The sequence below is a fragment of the Barbatula barbatula genome (genome assembly GCF_947034865.1).
Source record: "Barbatula barbatula genome assembly, chromosome: 17".
Classification (NCBI taxonomy): Eukaryota; Metazoa; Chordata; class Actinopteri; order Cypriniformes; family Nemacheilidae; genus Barbatula; species Barbatula barbatula.
In genome coordinates this window covers 967,269-984,754 of record NC_136780.1, presented here as the reverse complement: position 1 = coordinate 984,754, position 17,486 = coordinate 967,269, and the positions used below count along the sequence as shown (strand labels likewise).

At 39.2% G+C, this 17,486-nt stretch overlaps 1 protein-coding gene across 1 annotated transcript; it reads left to right on the top strand.

The window, feature by feature from the left end:
* Positions 1 to 7,540: 7,540 nt before the first annotated feature.
* On the top strand, positions 7,541 to 12,036 carry ppm1ka (protein phosphatase, Mg2+/Mn2+ dependent 1Ka). The gene is made up of 7 exons (XM_079477732.1): positions 7,541 to 8,142; positions 8,466 to 8,991; positions 9,251 to 9,351; positions 10,512 to 10,677; positions 10,936 to 11,080; positions 11,166 to 11,300; positions 11,394 to 12,036. Exons 2-7 carry the CDS (start codon positions 8,558 to 8,560, stop codon positions 11,523 to 11,525), a joined length of 1,113 nt encoding a protein of 370 aa, XP_079333858.1. The 5' UTR covers positions 7,541 to 8,142; positions 8,466 to 8,557; the 3' UTR covers positions 11,526 to 12,036.
* Positions 12,037 to 17,486: the final 5,450 nt, after the last annotated feature.

Sequence of the window (17,486 nt, the reverse complement as noted above, 5' to 3'; positions counted from 1 at the left end):
ATGTTGTGTCGTTTTCATTTACACCGTACAGTATTTGTCTATAAAAACATGATCTTATTCGTGTGATGTTCCACCATCATGACATGAACCTCTAACATCCAGTCAACTACTGAACATTCAAACATTTGAAGGCTACAGTCGGAAGACTTGAATATGATGTCCTGGATGTTTGGAGAAAGTTTATCACGTTGTAATACGTGATGTGGTGATTTAGACAGATGATTGAAAACATGCCAGTTTGTGTCCGTGTTCTTCATCTGAGTAAAAGGAGAACATCAGACTTTTAACGAGAAATAGGGGACAAAACCGAGGACGTTTTATGCGCTTAAACTGCATTTGGGTTCTTCTCAATGCCTGTTGAGAAATCAGTTGAACTGTTTTTAGTCTTTCCGTTGTGTCAGCGGTTAACAACTGACCTTTAAGTTTCAGTTTGAGCTTAAGCACATTTGTGTCTGATCATAAAACTCGCCAGAGCATCTGCCACCTGAGAAAACACGCACATGACATGATAACCTGCCAGCCATCATTACAGGTACAACCTGAGCATTACAATTTATATATATCGAAAACAATTACATCTTTAAATGTAAATGCTGTTGATTGACATCCTCGGGCACCGTGTGGCCACAAGAGGGCAGAACCTGCATCATGAATTTACCTGTAGGAGCCACAGAGTAAGAACAAACTGGATTCATCTTTATAACTCAACACTTTTGGCTTTTCCTTTGTATTAACATTCAGATGTACATTTTTGTGGAGGCTTCTGAAGTGATGCGGTACATGATTTACTCATCGCTGATGGCGTACTAACGCGATCGACCAATCAGAGTCGTCTCTCAATACTGGATCAACATTTGGCTGACAGGCACACATTTTTAAAGATGTTATTTTGTTGTGTCCTGTTATTTGCGTGTAGCTCAATGGATGACAGAAAACAGTTTCAAACATGTCTCGCTAGAAACAGTTATATGTGAAGGTGACGTTATACTCTATGCTACAGTGGCGCCGCCATCTTGGGAGGATCACGCTCCACTGCTATTATTGTTTTGATATATACCCTTACTTGTTTGATTTATTGAGAAATCGAAAGTGAAAGAATCATTGGCTTTTCCTGAACTACTTTTTTAAGTATTTTCTAATCAAACAATAAAAACCAAACACTGCATTGAACGCACTAGCAGCAATCCTCCCAAGATGGCACAACATTCAACACGGCGCGAGTGACGTAGCTTCACATTCTCTATTGACTCTACCTTATCCTGCATTTGTCAGATCTTTGTATAGTCAATCTATGCCTTAACACAGGGAACATTAAACACTAAACTTTAATAATAAAAGCACATTTTTCTTTCTTGCATGAACAGAAATCATTTTCTTAAACCAAATCAACTAAATAATTGATTTGTTTATAAAATCTAAACAATGTCCCATATATTTATTTCTATTATACTGACAAAATATGCTGTGGAATATTACATTTATTTGCTTATTGCTTATCTATCTTTTCTATCAAATACACAATGTTTTGTGATCACACAAAACATTTCTCAAAATATCAAATTTTGTGTATCTCTCTCCACTGTAGAAAGAGTGACATACAGGATTTAAATCACACGAGGAGGAATAAATGATGACAATTTTGATTTTTCAATGATAATACCTTTAATAACTGATAATTGGTTAATCATGACCTAACAGTAGCCATGTTTTTTTATTGTTGATTGACAGAGAAGTCTGCACACATCATATAAAGTCAAGGCAAGAGTTCTCTCATCAGTCTATGTGTTATGACAGCCCATCTGCAGTCAACACGTCTCCATCATCAGGAGGTTGTGACAGTCATTGGATGTTAGCCGCCATCTTGGGAGGATCATTTTCTGCTGCTATTATTGTTTTGATATGTACCGTTACCTGTTTTGCTTAATATATTGAGAAATAGCAAATCGGAAAGAACCAGGGGCTTTTCCTTTAAATTGAAATCGCTCCTATAAAAGCCCTAGTAACTCTGTTTTTACATATACGTTCATGCATTTGACGGATGTTTTGATCTATTCCAAAGTATCTTACAGTGCATTTAAGATACACGTTTTTAATAACTTTCATTGTCGATTGACCGTCGATAATTAAAATATATGCTCACTGCACTTTTACTACAGTAGGCTACAATAAAACCATGGTTAATTTACTCTCTGTATACTGGAAAGCAACAGCTGTTTGTGTTATGTAGCCCACATCGTTTCCATTTTGAAATGTCGGAAACAGAGATGTAACCGCTTTCAGAAAATCAGAATATAAATCTTAAATGTGCAAAATCCACTGCTGTGGAATGAGAGAATGTGACGGATATCGGCCGTCGTCTTCATCATTTATTTAGGCGGGAGATGGAGGAAAAGTCAACGCGAGGCTCGAGAAATCTACGCAGAGAGGTTTCTGCAGAACAACACATTGTTTTGGGATGGATTTTCTGTGTGTTTAATAGTGAGTATGATTGTTTTTTTGATAAAATAATGATAAAACCAAGTCTCAATTAGAGTTAGATGGTACGGAAATCAAGTTTTAGTTTTTACTCTTTTGTAATGTAAAACCATAGTAACCCAACATTCACTGTGATCTTACCACATACAAGACAAATACAAATGATAATACACCTTACAGATACAGATATATTTTAAATATCATTTTTTGTAGTTTGATCTTTGTTTCATTTGTATTATTTTCTTTAAAAACAATGGTGCTTATTAGAGAGGTTTTTACGGGTTTTGTAGGAAAGAACTTGGATGCTGAATTCTGTATTTGGAAGAATAGAAAAATTACATTGACACCCCACAGTGATTTAACTCCTGCTTTATTCATTCATTTATTTTTTGACAGCTCTCAAACACCTCAAATTGTGACATCACCAAATTCCCAGTGCAACTGCAAGCAGCCATTCTGTTGGGTTCTCCGGTGCTTACTATCATCAGCCATACCTTTGAAATCTCACCTTTATCGCCGAGGACAAAATGAGCCTGAGGGATGCTGGGAGTCTGAGTCCAAAAAGAAAAATGTCTCTCAAGGAACCAGTGCAAGAAAAGAGTATCATGGTGATTAAAGAAGAATCTGAAGAACAGGAGGAGAGATGCACCTCCAGGGAATCTGATGATGACCTAAAAACACTCACAGCGTTAGTTCGCACTGCCATTCCACCCAAAGCTTTGTCCACAGCTACATCAAGAATTCCCACAATGCATTCAGCTGCGACCAAACCGGGCAATGATGTCCCGTCCAGCGCACATGAGACGACGAGATTAACCATGAAAAAAACTGCTTTGAGTCGTTCATCTACAACACTTATAACCGAATCAGCTGTTAGAAGACCCAGCAGGTCAAAGTCTAGATCCACTAACATAAACCAGAATTTAAAAACCCAAGTTGGTGAAAACATTTCATCCTCTCCTAAAAACATCTACAAGACATCATCTGACCCTCCCAACATTATTCACAAAACAGCTTCTGCATCCCACATTTCTTCTACAGATGTGCTCAAGAGCCGGACGTCTCTCTCTCACATTCCCAGAGCAACCTCCAGCCCCAAACTTAAACCATCACCTTCTGCATCTCTCAAAGTGGACGAAACCGAAGCTAACAGAAGAGAAAAAGGAAGAACGAATGAGAGAGAACCGCAGCTCGGGACTCGGGATGCTCTTCAGGGCACACGGCTGGAGATCGGTCTCGTAGGAAGTGACCTCATCGCACTAAACTCAGTTTGTAAACGTAACCCCTCTCCTAAAAACGAGAAGCAGCCATCAGACCCCTCGACACCAGAAGACAAAAGTCACGCAAATGTCACAACCCGAGAGAGACGACATGACATGGAGGGAGCGACAGGAGAGAGAATGGAAGATGAAAGGGTCGAGCGAAGAAAGGAGGTCAAGGTTAGGAAAACCACGGCCATGATGGAAAAGATCAAAACTAGAGTCAAGAAACTGAACGATGCAGAGATGACGGCGGTTGATGCAGCGCTGCGGACGGATCTGCTCCCAATGTACGTTGACACTGAGGTCCAGGTGTTCGTGGAGGTCTCCAACAAATCCACAGGTACGAGTCCAGTCCACCTCCATTTGCCAAGCGTACTCTCAGCGGACCCCACGCCAAAGCCTAGATTTCTAGGTCCACGGCCTTACAAATCCCCCATCAGCCAGAAACCCGTTCAACACGTCTGTCGAATAGAAATTGAGCTTTGCAGCCAGTCTGATGTGTCGGGTGAGATGGCAGAACGGAAGAACTCAGAAGAGACGAAAGGAGAAAAGGTTTCACCTCAGGACATCATCTGGGATGAGCAGGGAATGACGTGGGACGTTTACGGAGCCTCGTTGGATGCGGAGTCGCTGGGATTTGCCATCCAGAACCACCTGCGGTGCAAGATCCGCGAACACGAGCGGCGTATCCGAACGCTCCGGAGGTCCAAATGTCTCTCTGAGCGTTCGCCTGATGGGGAGAGCGGGACGGGGAAGAGGAACGTTCTCAAGTCTCTGTTCACTGGATCTAAATGCTGCTTCAAACACAACCGTGAGCATGTGGGACATGAAGACAACGTCTGATAAATGTTTAGAAACTAAAGGCCCACAAGATGGAAAGAGCTGCTTGTATGTGGCCGTCACAGCTGGCACGCTTCATGTGGACTTGTGATGTCATCACCGTTATGTGTGTTTGTTCACTAGGTGACCTGGTCGTTTTATTATCCAGAAGGATGCTCAAACATGAGATTTCCACGTCGAATTGTCAGTGCTATGAATTAAGGCTGTCACAATTATTAAATAATGGTCTCATCGCAATTATTTGACATAATCGAAGTCATTGTAAACCTTTAGAAAACAAGGGTGATCTGCACTCACTGTTTCAAATAACGTTTCTGCATCACTTCGCTTGTGTTTGAGTTTTATTGAAGTGATTCCAGATTTTCTACATCTACACAGAAAGACGACATCATCCTCATATCTCTGTTAAGGTCACTCTATAGGGAATGCTACTAGTTATTTACGGAATTATCTATATTTCTTCTTTCTATATTTTATTCATTGACTAAATGATTTGTAATTAATCGATATAATTGTCAAAGCCTTTAAACAGACAATTAATCACAATTATTTAATAGATAATTAATCATCAGCCACATTTCATAATCGTGACAGGCCTACTATATATTCTCACAAACTTTTCCTTGTGATGGTTTCATGTTTGTTTGCTTTTTTACACAATGTGCTGTCACATAAAAATATATAAGAATGCTGTTATTCTGTTATAACTCTCACAAAATTCACGAACAGAAATATAAACATTGGATAAAGATCACACCGTACAGAACAAGACACTCGTATTGTTTTTGTATTATTTCAATGATGTTTTACCGCAGTACAAAGGCTTGACTGAATGAGGTCATTGTATTTTCGTGCATGTTGGACTGTGAGCTCTAAGAGATAAAGTCTGATGAATATTTCATCTGTTTTGTAAGTGTGTGCGAGAGAGACGTGGATATTGACTACCGATGCAAATGGAGGCAAATTTAGCACGCTTTAAATATTTCACATGAGCACATGTAACCGCATACTCCAAAGATATGGGACTTATTTAAATATATACGCTTAATAAACAGTTTTAGGATTTATAAATGTAAAAACAATTTTCTGATCCAATTCTGAGCTTTCATTGATCTGTTATTGGAACAGACTTTGCTCATCCCACACTGAGAACTTCTGTGCTTTATATAAGAAAATAAAACAAAATAACCGAAGTACTGTCTGTGGTCTTGGACTCATCTGCAGGTTTGGTTTTTATTTAGTATATTTATCTAGTGTATTAAATCAGTTTGTTTGGAGCTCCGGCCGATGTTTTATTCTGGACGTCTGCTGTGTTTGTTGTGGAATAACATGCTGTGATCCATCTGTGTGTTTGTTTCCGCACACGGTTTTATTTCAGTATTTGAAAAGGTTGATTTGTTTTACTTCTTAAAATGTATTCAAGGAAAAGTATAACAATCCTGTTAATAACAGAATTAAATCATAATTTGTACCTATGTTATAGACCCTCAATCTGATGGCAAGTATTTAAGAGTTATTTTACTATTTGATTCTCAGTTCGACAGTGTAATCCTTAAGAAACAATTCTGCATATTTGTATTTAACTGAATGTCTATTTTGATAGGGCTGGAAATAGGGTAATGCTTTTTGGTTCATGCCCTTGTCTCCTCTAGACTTGACTCCTCATCGGGATCCCTGGCAGGAGCCTTCAGTACATCCAGAATTGCGGTGCCAGGGTCCTGATGAGGGTGCGTAAAACTGAGCACATCACACCCATCCTCTATAACCTCATTGGCTCCCTGTTAGGTTCAGGATTGAGTATAAGATCTGTCTCCTTACCTATCAGTGTGTCTACGGCAGTGCACCATTATACCTTAAAGAATTTATCAATAGGCATAATCCAACCCGACATCTCCGCTCCTCTGACAGCCACAAACCCCAGGTCCCCAAATCCAAACTCCGCACAATGGGAGATAGAGCCTTCCAGTCTGCTGTGGAATTCCCTTCCCTACCACCTGAGAGTGCCACAGTCCTTAGAGATTTAAAAAAGACACTTATTTTGCATTGCATTTTCTTAACATAATCCTGTTTCTATGCTTGTTTTTAGTATTTGTATCCATGTACCTGTAGCACTTTGAGATGTGTCCTTCATGTGTAAAGTGCAATATAAATACAATTTTTATTATTATTATTATTTTTAAAGAATAGTTCAAACAAAAATGGTAAATTCTGTCACCCTTAAAGATCTTCGATGAACATAGAAAGATATTTGGGAGAATGTTCGCAACTGAGATGGAAATAAGTATTTGATATGTCTTTGTTCTGTTGGACACACACACACACACACACACACACACACACACACACACAGCTATTGTTTATTTTTGGGTGAACTACCCACATGCCCATTTCAACATAAGAACAAAACAAACACACACAAACAGCGACACGTGCTGGTCAAAATGATAAATACAATCCAAACAGAAGTCATGCATGTAATGAGATGATGTGTTATTTCTAGTGTATTAATGTAAGTGATTAGTTTCCACACACTTTAATGTTCTCGCCGTCTGCTTGACTTCAGTTAACCTTTACACGTCATAGAGTTTTATCAATACACCCCCTTTAAAAAGCCCTTTCCAACTAGCCCCCCTGTAAATATTCTACCGTTTTCCGCCATGTATGTTATTATTCTTCATTATTGATTGCGTTAATATATAATACCATTTATATTTCCAATCAAACATGCATTTTCATGTTGATAAATGAGCATTAGATTTATAAACATCACTGTTTTAAGACCTGTATGTCAAACTGTGCACGAACTGAAGGGTAAAAATAAACATTGTTAACATTAAAGTCACGTAAAGCATGTCAAGAGGACCACTGTGAGCCAACAACAAACACGCCCCCCTTCTGATTGGACGAGTAGAGGGCAGAGGCGGCCTGTGATTGGCTGATCTGTGATCGCTTCTCCTGTCTTTAGAAATAGAAATAGCGTCTAGAATGGAAACTAAGATGGACGCGGCGCAGCTTGACGTTGTTTTATAGGATATTTATGAATGATATTTATTATTTATTTCTATAAAAACTTCGTGAGACTTTCAAGAGCGTAGTTCTGTATGATCAGGCGTTCATTTATTTAAATAATAATCGCAGTCGATTGTAGGTTTGTATGTGACTCAAAACATCCTGGCCCGGTTTGACAGACAGGGCTTTATTTACGTCAGGAGTAATTCTTAGTTAAATTAAGATATTTAAGTTTTATACTTTATGGGACTGGCGTTAGTCTGTGAAACGGGCGAGTGAGATTTAAATGCGGTTTAGTGCTAGACTCGGGCGTTTTGAGCCGCCGAGCGCCCCCTAGAGGAAGATACGCGTATTTGAGGAGAACATCTTAGTTTGTAGCGTAGTTTTGTGTGTGTGTGTGTGTGTGTGTGTGTGTGTGTGTGTGTGTGTGTGTGTGTGTGTGTGTGTGTGTGTGTCACCCCTGGGCAGGAGGGAGTTTGGCGCACTTCGTTGGGACGGACACTTTCACATCTTCATAAATAGGAAAGTAAAGTTGAAGGTGCAGTATTTGTCCCAGGTAAGCCTCTGCCCTGCGTGTCTACATGTATTGCTACAACTAAACGTGTTTTGTTTAGTCTTTAAATTTAACCTAATACTTTTTTCTTTATAAATGTTATTTACTGCATGACACATTAAGGCTTTGACTTTATTTAGACTTAATAAGTCTAAAAGTGTTGTCATTTCTAGTCATGTGATTGTGTGTGTGTGTGTCGCTTTATTGCTCCATGAAGTCTCTGTAAGTGGATAAAAGCGTGTGCTGAATAACTGACTTTAAATATAAGCAACAGTGACGTTTGGCTTATCAAACACTGCTAATAATAACTTTAATGTTATTTATAGGAGTCCCATCAGAAGTGCGCCAATATCTCCCGTGCGCTCTCTCTCTCTCTCTCTCTCTCTCTCTCTTTTTCTATCCATCTGTCTCTCTCGCAATGTCGGTGTCTGCTCTCTCGTTTTCTCGCCTGCTCCGGTCCAGTCTCTCCTCCTTGGGTCGGACACCAAGCGCGTGTCCGGGCAGGTGTCTGTGCGCGCGACCCCTGATGGCGAGCGGGGTCCGATGGAGAACGTCTCGTCTGGACGCGGATGGAAGCGGCCGCCCTGCGACGTGGGATTCATTCGGGATTTGGGATAATCGGATAGAGGAGCCCATCTTGTTGCCCCCCAGTGTTCGTTACGGTACCCCCATCCCTCAAACCAGTCTGTCCAGAGTGGGCTCAGCATCCCACATCGGCCGTCGCCGTGACAACGAGGACCGTCTTCGGGCGAGCGTGCTCACGCCTGACATAATGTACTTTGCGCTGTTTGACGGACACGGAGGACCGCATGCCGCCGACTTCTGTCACACACACATGGAAGAGCACGTCCGGTAGGGTTGCGTGGACTCTTAAAGTGAGAATGAGCTGTGGTGTGCACTTATTTCAGATATTTAAAGGAACAGTTCACCAAGAAACGAAACGTTTGTCTTCACAGTCATCCTCATGTCAGTAAAACTGCGTTTCTTTGCAACACAAATGCAGTTGTGAAGAGTGAGTGAGGCTGTTATGCGAAAGCAAAATAATAGCTTCACAAATGTGTGCACATGACAGATAATTCTGTGTTTATTAAATGCTTTTGTGTTTTTGTAGGAAATGTTTGTTGCTGGAAACAGATCTGGAGGCAGTTTTGTCCGAAGCGTTCCTGCGTGTGGATGCAACTTTAGCTGCGGAGCTGCAAAAATATGGAAATGGTATAAACACATCTTAGGGAATTGTTAACTTTCAACATACATTCTCATGATAATTTACTCATCAATTTTGTCATCCAAGATGTTCGTGTATTTAAAAAAAAGAAATGTTTTTAAAGAAAACATTCCAGGATTATTCTTCATATAGTGGACTTCAATGGACTCCAAACGGTTGAAGGTGAAAATGACAGTTTCAGTGCAGCTTCAAAGGTAGAATACGGGCCTAAACTAGCGAAACGATCTGTCTTTTTCTAAATATCTTTTTAAAAATGTTTATGCGTTATAAAGTGTTTACAAGTTGAATGTGCAAATGCTAAGTCAAACGCTGTTAATAGAAAATGGAGTTAAAATGTAAAACAACGATGTCGGACGATTTTGAACTTTGCGGAGAAGATGAAATGGATTTTATCGCCCTGCCCTTACAACGCCAAGCGTGACCTTTTCAACGTAATTACGTATTATGTGAAGTCATGAGTGTGCTTTGCACAACAGAGCAAGGCGAGCATTTGTGTTTATAAAGCATATACATTTTTTTTTTTTAAATCGCTAGATAATTCATCGTCTGGTATCGTTTAAAGCCCTTTGAAGCTGCACTGAAACTGTAATTTTGACGTTCAACCATTTGGAGTCCATTGAAGTCCACTATATGGAGAATAAGCCTGGAATATTTTCCTCAAAAGCCTTACTTTCTTTTCTAGAACTAAATCAGCTGTTTAAACCTTAAAATTGTACCTATGAAGCCCCAGTGAAAAAAAATGACACTTCTTATTTTTCCATGAAATATTGCACCGTTTATAGTTTACAGGTTATCAATGTGTCTCATTTTCTTTTTAAAATTCATGTACCTTCATAATATTCTGTTAAAATCTGGAAATGCACATTCGTCCTGAAATGACTATCCCAAATGATGTAAATTTGACGGCTTGGGCGGAGCGTCCTTTAACCCCTCCCCTTCAACTGTCAGTCTGTTGCAAATATTATAAAATAAATGCAACAGGTGTTTTTATACATCCAATCAATTCGCAGGAAAAGACTCAAGCCACGCCCACTATTTCACTACCTTTTCGGTTCACAGGGACTCTTGTTCACTCAAAAAAGCACAAATAATTAAGATTTTTGCTGATGTCATCACTTTAAAAGCGGCTTCGTTTTCTTATTTTCAGCATCTCTCATGACGGTGGGCACCACGGCGACGGTTGCATTGCTAAGAGACGGGATAGAGTTGGTTGTTGGCAGCGTTGGCGACAGTCGAGCTCTGTTGTGCCGAAAAGGAAAAGCCCGCAAACTCTCAGATGACCACACGCCAGAGAGGAAAGATGAGAAACAGAGGTGAACACACACAAACACACACAACCTCCCAGTACACACACACACAGGAATAACGTGTTCTGATACGTGTCATGTCATGTGAGGTCTCTGCGTGTGTATCATGCTTGTGTGCTATAAATATCAGCAGAGATGCGTCAGAGGACAGCTCGGGTTTATTCAGTGAGCAGTTTATTGTTTGCTTGTTGTAAAGTGTACAATTTACGACCACACAATGTATATTACTTTCAAAAGAAAACCATAGTATTGTTGTGTGTGTAGAATTCGGCGAAGTGGTGGGTATGTGACCTGGAATAGTGTTGGTCAAGCGAACGTAAACGGACGGTTGGCAATGACCCGCAGCATCGGAGACTTTGATTTAAAGAAGAGTGGAGTGATCGCACAACCTGAGACCACTCGCACTTTAGTAAGACCGTCTGTGTGAATCGAGTGTGGGTGAGTCTGTTGCGTGTCTGTGCACGTCACCTCAATAGTTTTGTGCTCTCTTCTAGTTGCAGCACGCTCACGACTCTTTCCTGGTCCTCACTACTGACGGCATCAACTTCATCATGACAAACCAGGAGATCTGTGATGTCATCAGTCAGTGTCACGACCCCACCGAGGCCGCAAACATCATCGCTGAGCTGGTACTGAATTGATGTCATCCCCTACACACTAGACAATTAACCCAAGGTTTTCCTCGCTGAACGTTGTGTTGATTTGTCGTGTGTGTTGTGCAGGCTATACAGTACGGCTCTGAGGATAACAGCACGATCATCGTCGTCCCGTTCGGCGCGTGGGGAAAACATCAGAACTCTGAATTCACTTACTCCATGAGCCGAAACTTTGCCTCCAGCGGCCGCTGGGCTTAACCATCACCTGATTGAGAAACACTCCCTCACTGCCACCAGCGTGTTCTTCACTTTATATACTCAACAAAAAGCCAAAGAAATATCCTAACATCACAATTCAAGCAAGCCGATATTGAAAACAGAGACTATCATATACCTGCTGTCATTGAACAGAGGGGGCGCTCTATCGGACAGATGAATGGTTTTATTGAATTGTAATATATTTGTATATTTTTATTAGAATCTTTATTTTGCAGTTTTTTTAAAACACTATTAAAAATGGGTATTTTTATAAACTTTTATTTATTTGGTGAATCCTCAATTGTAAACGTAATGTATTCAACAGTATTGAAAACATAATATAACCCTTGTGTGTTGAGATAATGTACCGCACTGTCATCAAATAAAATCACTCCCGCATCCAAAACCCATCCTAAGGTCCAGATGGATCACGGGCAACTTGACCTGAAATGACATACGCTGCCTCGATGTCAATAAAAAACTTATTTTGTGAAATAATGTGTTATTGCTTTTTAATGTCATTATAAGAAAATAATACTTGTCATTTTTAAATGTATATTTAATGATAGTGTGGGATATTGAATTTCACAGTTCTTTGGAATACCGCTTATGAAAATGAACCATGGTTTTACTCAAATGGAAACGAAAAACATGGCTACTATACCTACTGTAAAGTAAAAGCACGGTTAATTGTCACAAGGGTCTCGATTCAATCTGATTTGTCAAACGTGACTTTTGGCGATTCGAATTTTCTGGATCATCCCGTTGCCATGGCAACAAAATATGAAAACGATAAAATTACATCCTCATGCAAAGCATTCTGGGAACCAAAAATCAACATAAACCCTTTTCTTGAATGAGGCTGTTATTTTATCGGGTTTTTTTCTGTAAAGATAATGACTTGTCGGTGTTAAATGTACATTTATCTTTGAACAAACTGTTGCCAGTAAATGACATAAATGTAAATCTACATTAAGTTACTGGCAACTGCTGCAGTAATACTGTAAGTTTCTACAGAAATTCTTTACCGTGTATATTATAAATATTACTTTAGAGACTTTTGCCGTTCATCTTTATGACCGCTTAAAAACATTATATTCACCATTCTTTACTTAGTTTTATATCAGTTTTGGGTAAAAATAATTATATATTTATATATATATTATATTATATTATTATTATAGTAAGTTGTAAACCAGGGTTCTGTTTCTCTGTTCAGTTGAATTACATAATTGCAGTTATGAAACAGTCCTAGAGACTCTCACAAACTCAAAATTATGAATGATGTGTTTAATCAAATAAACACAAAGATAGTTTCATTGCAGTAATTTTTAAAATGAAGGAAAAAATGTATAAAAGTACATTAACCCTCTCTCTTCTCTCAACAGGTGGTGGTCTGGCTTTTGTTGAAACTAGTAGCTTTGTATTAGCACCTATTGTACTATTGATATTTTTTGACAAATCGCTTATTGCTCCACGATCTCTTTATTGCTTGAATAAAGCATCTGCTAAATGACTAAATGTAAATGTTATGAAACGTGATTATTTTCTCGTGAGGGTGTGCATTTAATAATATTTGACTATAAATCTAATATTGTCAGCTTAAGGAACGGGGGTTAAAGCAGACACTACAATCTCAGTGTGGTGTGATGTAAATGATTGGGCTGAAATGAAAGCAATGGAAATGTTCATTCCTCGGATGTTAGTTTCCGAGCAGGTTAAGACCGATCATTATGTCTCTTTAAGAGTGACCGACAGCCTGCAGTGATCATGTGATGCTCTTTAACTTTAGAGAGAAAGTTGAAGTGGTTCGAAGTCTTGACCTATAGATGGTAAACAAATCTTGTCTCATGTCTTGTGTTGCTACGGGGTAAATATACACACTGCGTGATGTCAGGAGGCCAGGATGAGGCGACCTGCACGACTATGTGTGTTTGGATTCGAGTCTTGGGCTTTATTTGTCTGTATAGTCTTCAAAGGAACTGGCAGAACATTGTGCTTGCAACCTAGAGTCATGGGTTCAATTCTAATGCACAATGTGCTGTGGTGAGTGTGTTCTCTTTTCTGCCCTCTGGTGGTGAACAGACTTTATTACTGTAAACATTTCCCGATAACACTTTATATTTAGGTACCCATTATAAAGCATTTATAAATGTGTTCACTAATGATAAATAAGTCATTTACAAATGCATTATGAAGCAGGTATAACTGCATGAATGGAAAGAGGGATTCTAACGAAATACCTGAGCCATGTTTAACTCACATGTTATAAAGGCTTAATAAATGTATTTATTCATCATTTATTTGACTCAAAAGCACATTCATTATGACGTTGTTTGTAATATTTGTCAGACTGGACACAGTAGGGTGTTGTTTTTCTTATTCCTGCTCACTATTTGTCAGGTATTTTGTTGGAATCGCTCTTTTTATTCGTGCTGTTATAACTGCTTCATAATGCATTTGTAAATGACTTATTAATCATTAATAAACACATTTATAAATGCTTAATAAAGGGTACCTAAATGTAAAGTGTTACTTATTTCCCCAAATTTATGAAGCATCCCAGTGAAAACAAATCATTCATCATTTATTCACCTTCATGTCTTTGTTTTCAGAAAACAAACGAAGATGTTTTGAAGAATGTCGATAAACAAACAACACTGAAGTCCATTGGCAAAACCACTGAGACGTTTCTCAAAATGTCTTCTTTTGTGTTCCCCAGAAGAAAGATTTTATAACCACATAAGGTGGAATAAACAACATCATTTAGATGTTTGGCTTCACAGCCCCTTTAAGAAACATTTTATTCGATATTTCATTTAAGGTGATATGGACTATGAATCTTTCTCCTGATGTTTTGCTAATGGCGACAGTGGTTTGTATTATAAAGGTTTGTATTTTACAATAATAATTGTTGACGAAGAAACAAATGCCACCCAATGATTAGACTTGAAATACTGCATCTCTCCAGCAGGCGGCATCATTACATTCTATTGTGATCACTAGTCATTCAAGCAACACAAAATAACACGTAAAACACCTAAATTCAGTATTGACTACATAAATCACGTACATTACTACTAATAACAGTCTAATTGTGCTTTATTATGTGACTCCCTCATTTAGAATATACTAAAGTAGCTACTGTGTAAGATGTGACATCACGTGTCATGTTATTCAAACTAAAATATCTGGAAATACCACAGGAACACTTATCAGTACTAAACATTGCCTATATTCTGTGTTATTCTTATTAAACAGACATCACTGTACATCCACCGCTGAGTTTGACCCATCAGAAGACCTTGAACACATGATTTAACCTCCAAAAATATAAAGCATCAACATATCTGTTTTACTGTCATATCAAGTTCCGTGTTCAGAGAATATGCATGTAAATGCTGAAAATAAATAATATGTTCTTCTGTCATGTAATAAGAGCATTGAAGCGGGGCAAGTTGTCACCAATAGGAACCTGCTGTTCGTCAACACTGATTTGAGAATCATTTCTTGTTTTGAAATGTGAAAAACAGCAAAATGTTATACTCTGTGTACACACACTTTATAATATAGTCTGCATCAAGTTTTACACATGAGGCGCCTTTATGATTCTACATTTATATGTTTGCATCTGTGTGTGTGTTTGTGCCAGGTCACGCAGACGCCACGGCTTGTGGTTCTAAGCTGTCTTGGCCACAGTTAACTGGATGCCAGTAACAGGAAGTGGACGTTCTGAGAGGAAGTCAAAGGGTTCCAAAAATCACATCCCCCTGTGTGTCATCACTGGCATTCCCTGCGTTTCCATGCCTGCAGCACAGCATGCATCTCTCTTTCTCTCTCTCTCCTGCATGATGTCTGCTTCCTATCTGGATGGGGGATGAGGGGACGGCAGAGTGGTTTGGGGAGGGGGTGACCTAAATTCACACTCACTGACTGCTGAGCATCATTACCATCACAGGGAGAAATGTGACTTCCTGTTTCCACTTAATTGCTCACTTTTCTCTCCCATCTGCTCATTCCTCGCTCTCCTTTCTGTGATGCTGGTCATTACCTCTCTGACTTCGTTTGATCCTCTTCCATCTTAGTGTTCTTCTTTCAGTGTTTTTACCTCAATTCCACAGTCCAGTAACAATATCTCACATTCTTTTATAAAAATAATCATCCACACACACCAAAAAGAGAACAAATTGCAGCCATCTTTGCTGGAGGCAGACAGGCATCATTTTTATCATGACAACCAAAAACGCCCATAAGATCATCATAAGGCCATTACGACATCATCACTAGACACGTGATCATCGTTTTGTCAATGTAAGTGAGAGATTTTAATTTAAACGTGTTGACAAATAAAGCAAAACGTATAAGTGTAAACTAAAAGTTTGCAGAAATTTTTTTAAGTTTCTTTTTTTGGAAGATAATGTGATTGGTGTTTGCCCACACACAATGCTAGAGGTGTTGTGGATGGTTGCTAGGGCATTTGCTAACTAGCATGTGGTTGTGTCTATGAATATTCAGTTTTTTAGATATTCAGTATGGGCAATATCAATATTGAGGCTTGCTTTAGCCAACACCACTGGTTATTGTTAATAAACAAACTGTCTTCTTAACGTTTAACAGACATTAGGATATTTGTGTGAGGGACTCAATGGCCTCCTGGTCATTAAAACCCATTAAACATTCTCCCCCAGCAGATCCAGAGCTTCAGGCATGGCCCGCGGCTGCTCGCCAGAGATACGGACCCTCCTGGGAATGACAGCGACACCCCCTCCTCCCACCCGCATCTTCTGACGGAGCCCATCAATGAAAGCTAATCCTGGATAAGCCTCGGGAACCTAAACCTCGCCCGTCACCATTAGAGAACCGGGTGGTTTTAACATTTTCATCAGTCTGACCTGCTGTTTCAGGTTTACTTGAGTTACCACAATCATTCTGACCTGCGCAAGTTATACTGGATTAAACAATGTTTAGTGGACTTGATGACATTTAACATCACAACAGAACGATCTCAGGGTTCAAGAGAAATGCCATATTAATTCATCGCAACAGGAACCATAGAAACGGCATAAAAACTGTATAAGCTGATGTTTGTAATGGATTCTACTCTTTTTCTGAAAACGTAGAGATGAACCGTTATAATGTGTTAATTTACACCATTGTTCTGATGAAACTTATCATGGTTTAAAGGTTTCATTCTTTAAAGGGACAGTTTAACCATAAAATGAACATTGTCATCATTGACCCGCTCTCAGATAACCTGTAAAAATGCTAAACACGAAGGAAGATATTTGGAAGAATGTCAGAAACCAAACAGTTCTCATCCCCCATTGACTCCATTGTATTTATGTTCCCTACTATGGCAGTAAATGGGGGAATTCCTTTGTGTTTAGCAGAACTAAGACGTTTTTACAGATCTTAAGGGCGAGCAAATGAAGAAATCTTTTCGTGAACTGTGCTTTTAAGGTGGAAAACAGCGTATAGGTTGACTGTGATATATTTTTTATTGTGCATTCCAAATAATATCAATCAAACTGCAGTTGGTTTGTTTTGTTTTAAGCCATTTAAACTAACAAATACAGCTAAAACACAATAAAAAACATGAAATATGTCAAAAACAGAATTATCTCATTTTAGAAACAACTTTCACATTATATATACATATAGATATATATTAGAAGAGTTTGGTTCCACAATGAGACAATTCATGTTTATTTGTGTCAGAACCGAGGGGGGAGCGAGCGAGCGAGGAGAGAGAGAGAGAGACAGAGAGAGAGAGAGAGAGAGAGAGAGAGGGGGGGAGCGAGCGAGGAGAGAGAGAGAGAGAGAGAGAGAGAGAGAGAGAGGGGGGAGCGAGCGAGGAGAGAGAGACAGAGAGAGAGAGAGAGAGAGAGAGAGAGAGACAGAGAGAGAGAGAGAGAGAGTGAGAGAGAGAGACAGAGAGAGAGAGCGAGAGAGAGACAGAGA

Bases quoted from the DNA above. Each gene is read 5' to 3' on its own strand.
- ppm1ka (XM_079477732.1), top strand. From the start codon at position 8,558: ATGTCGGTGTCTGCTCTCTCGTTTTCTCGCCTGCTCCGGTCCAGTCTC. The intron at 10,678-10,935 runs GTGAACACACAC...TTGTGTGTGTAG, and splicing joins AGGAAAGATGAGAAACAGAG to AATTCGGCGAAGTGGTGGGT. The intron at 11,081-11,165 runs GTAAGACCGTCT...GCTCTCTTCTAG, and splicing joins CTGAGACCACTCGCACTTTA to TTGCAGCACGCTCACGACTC.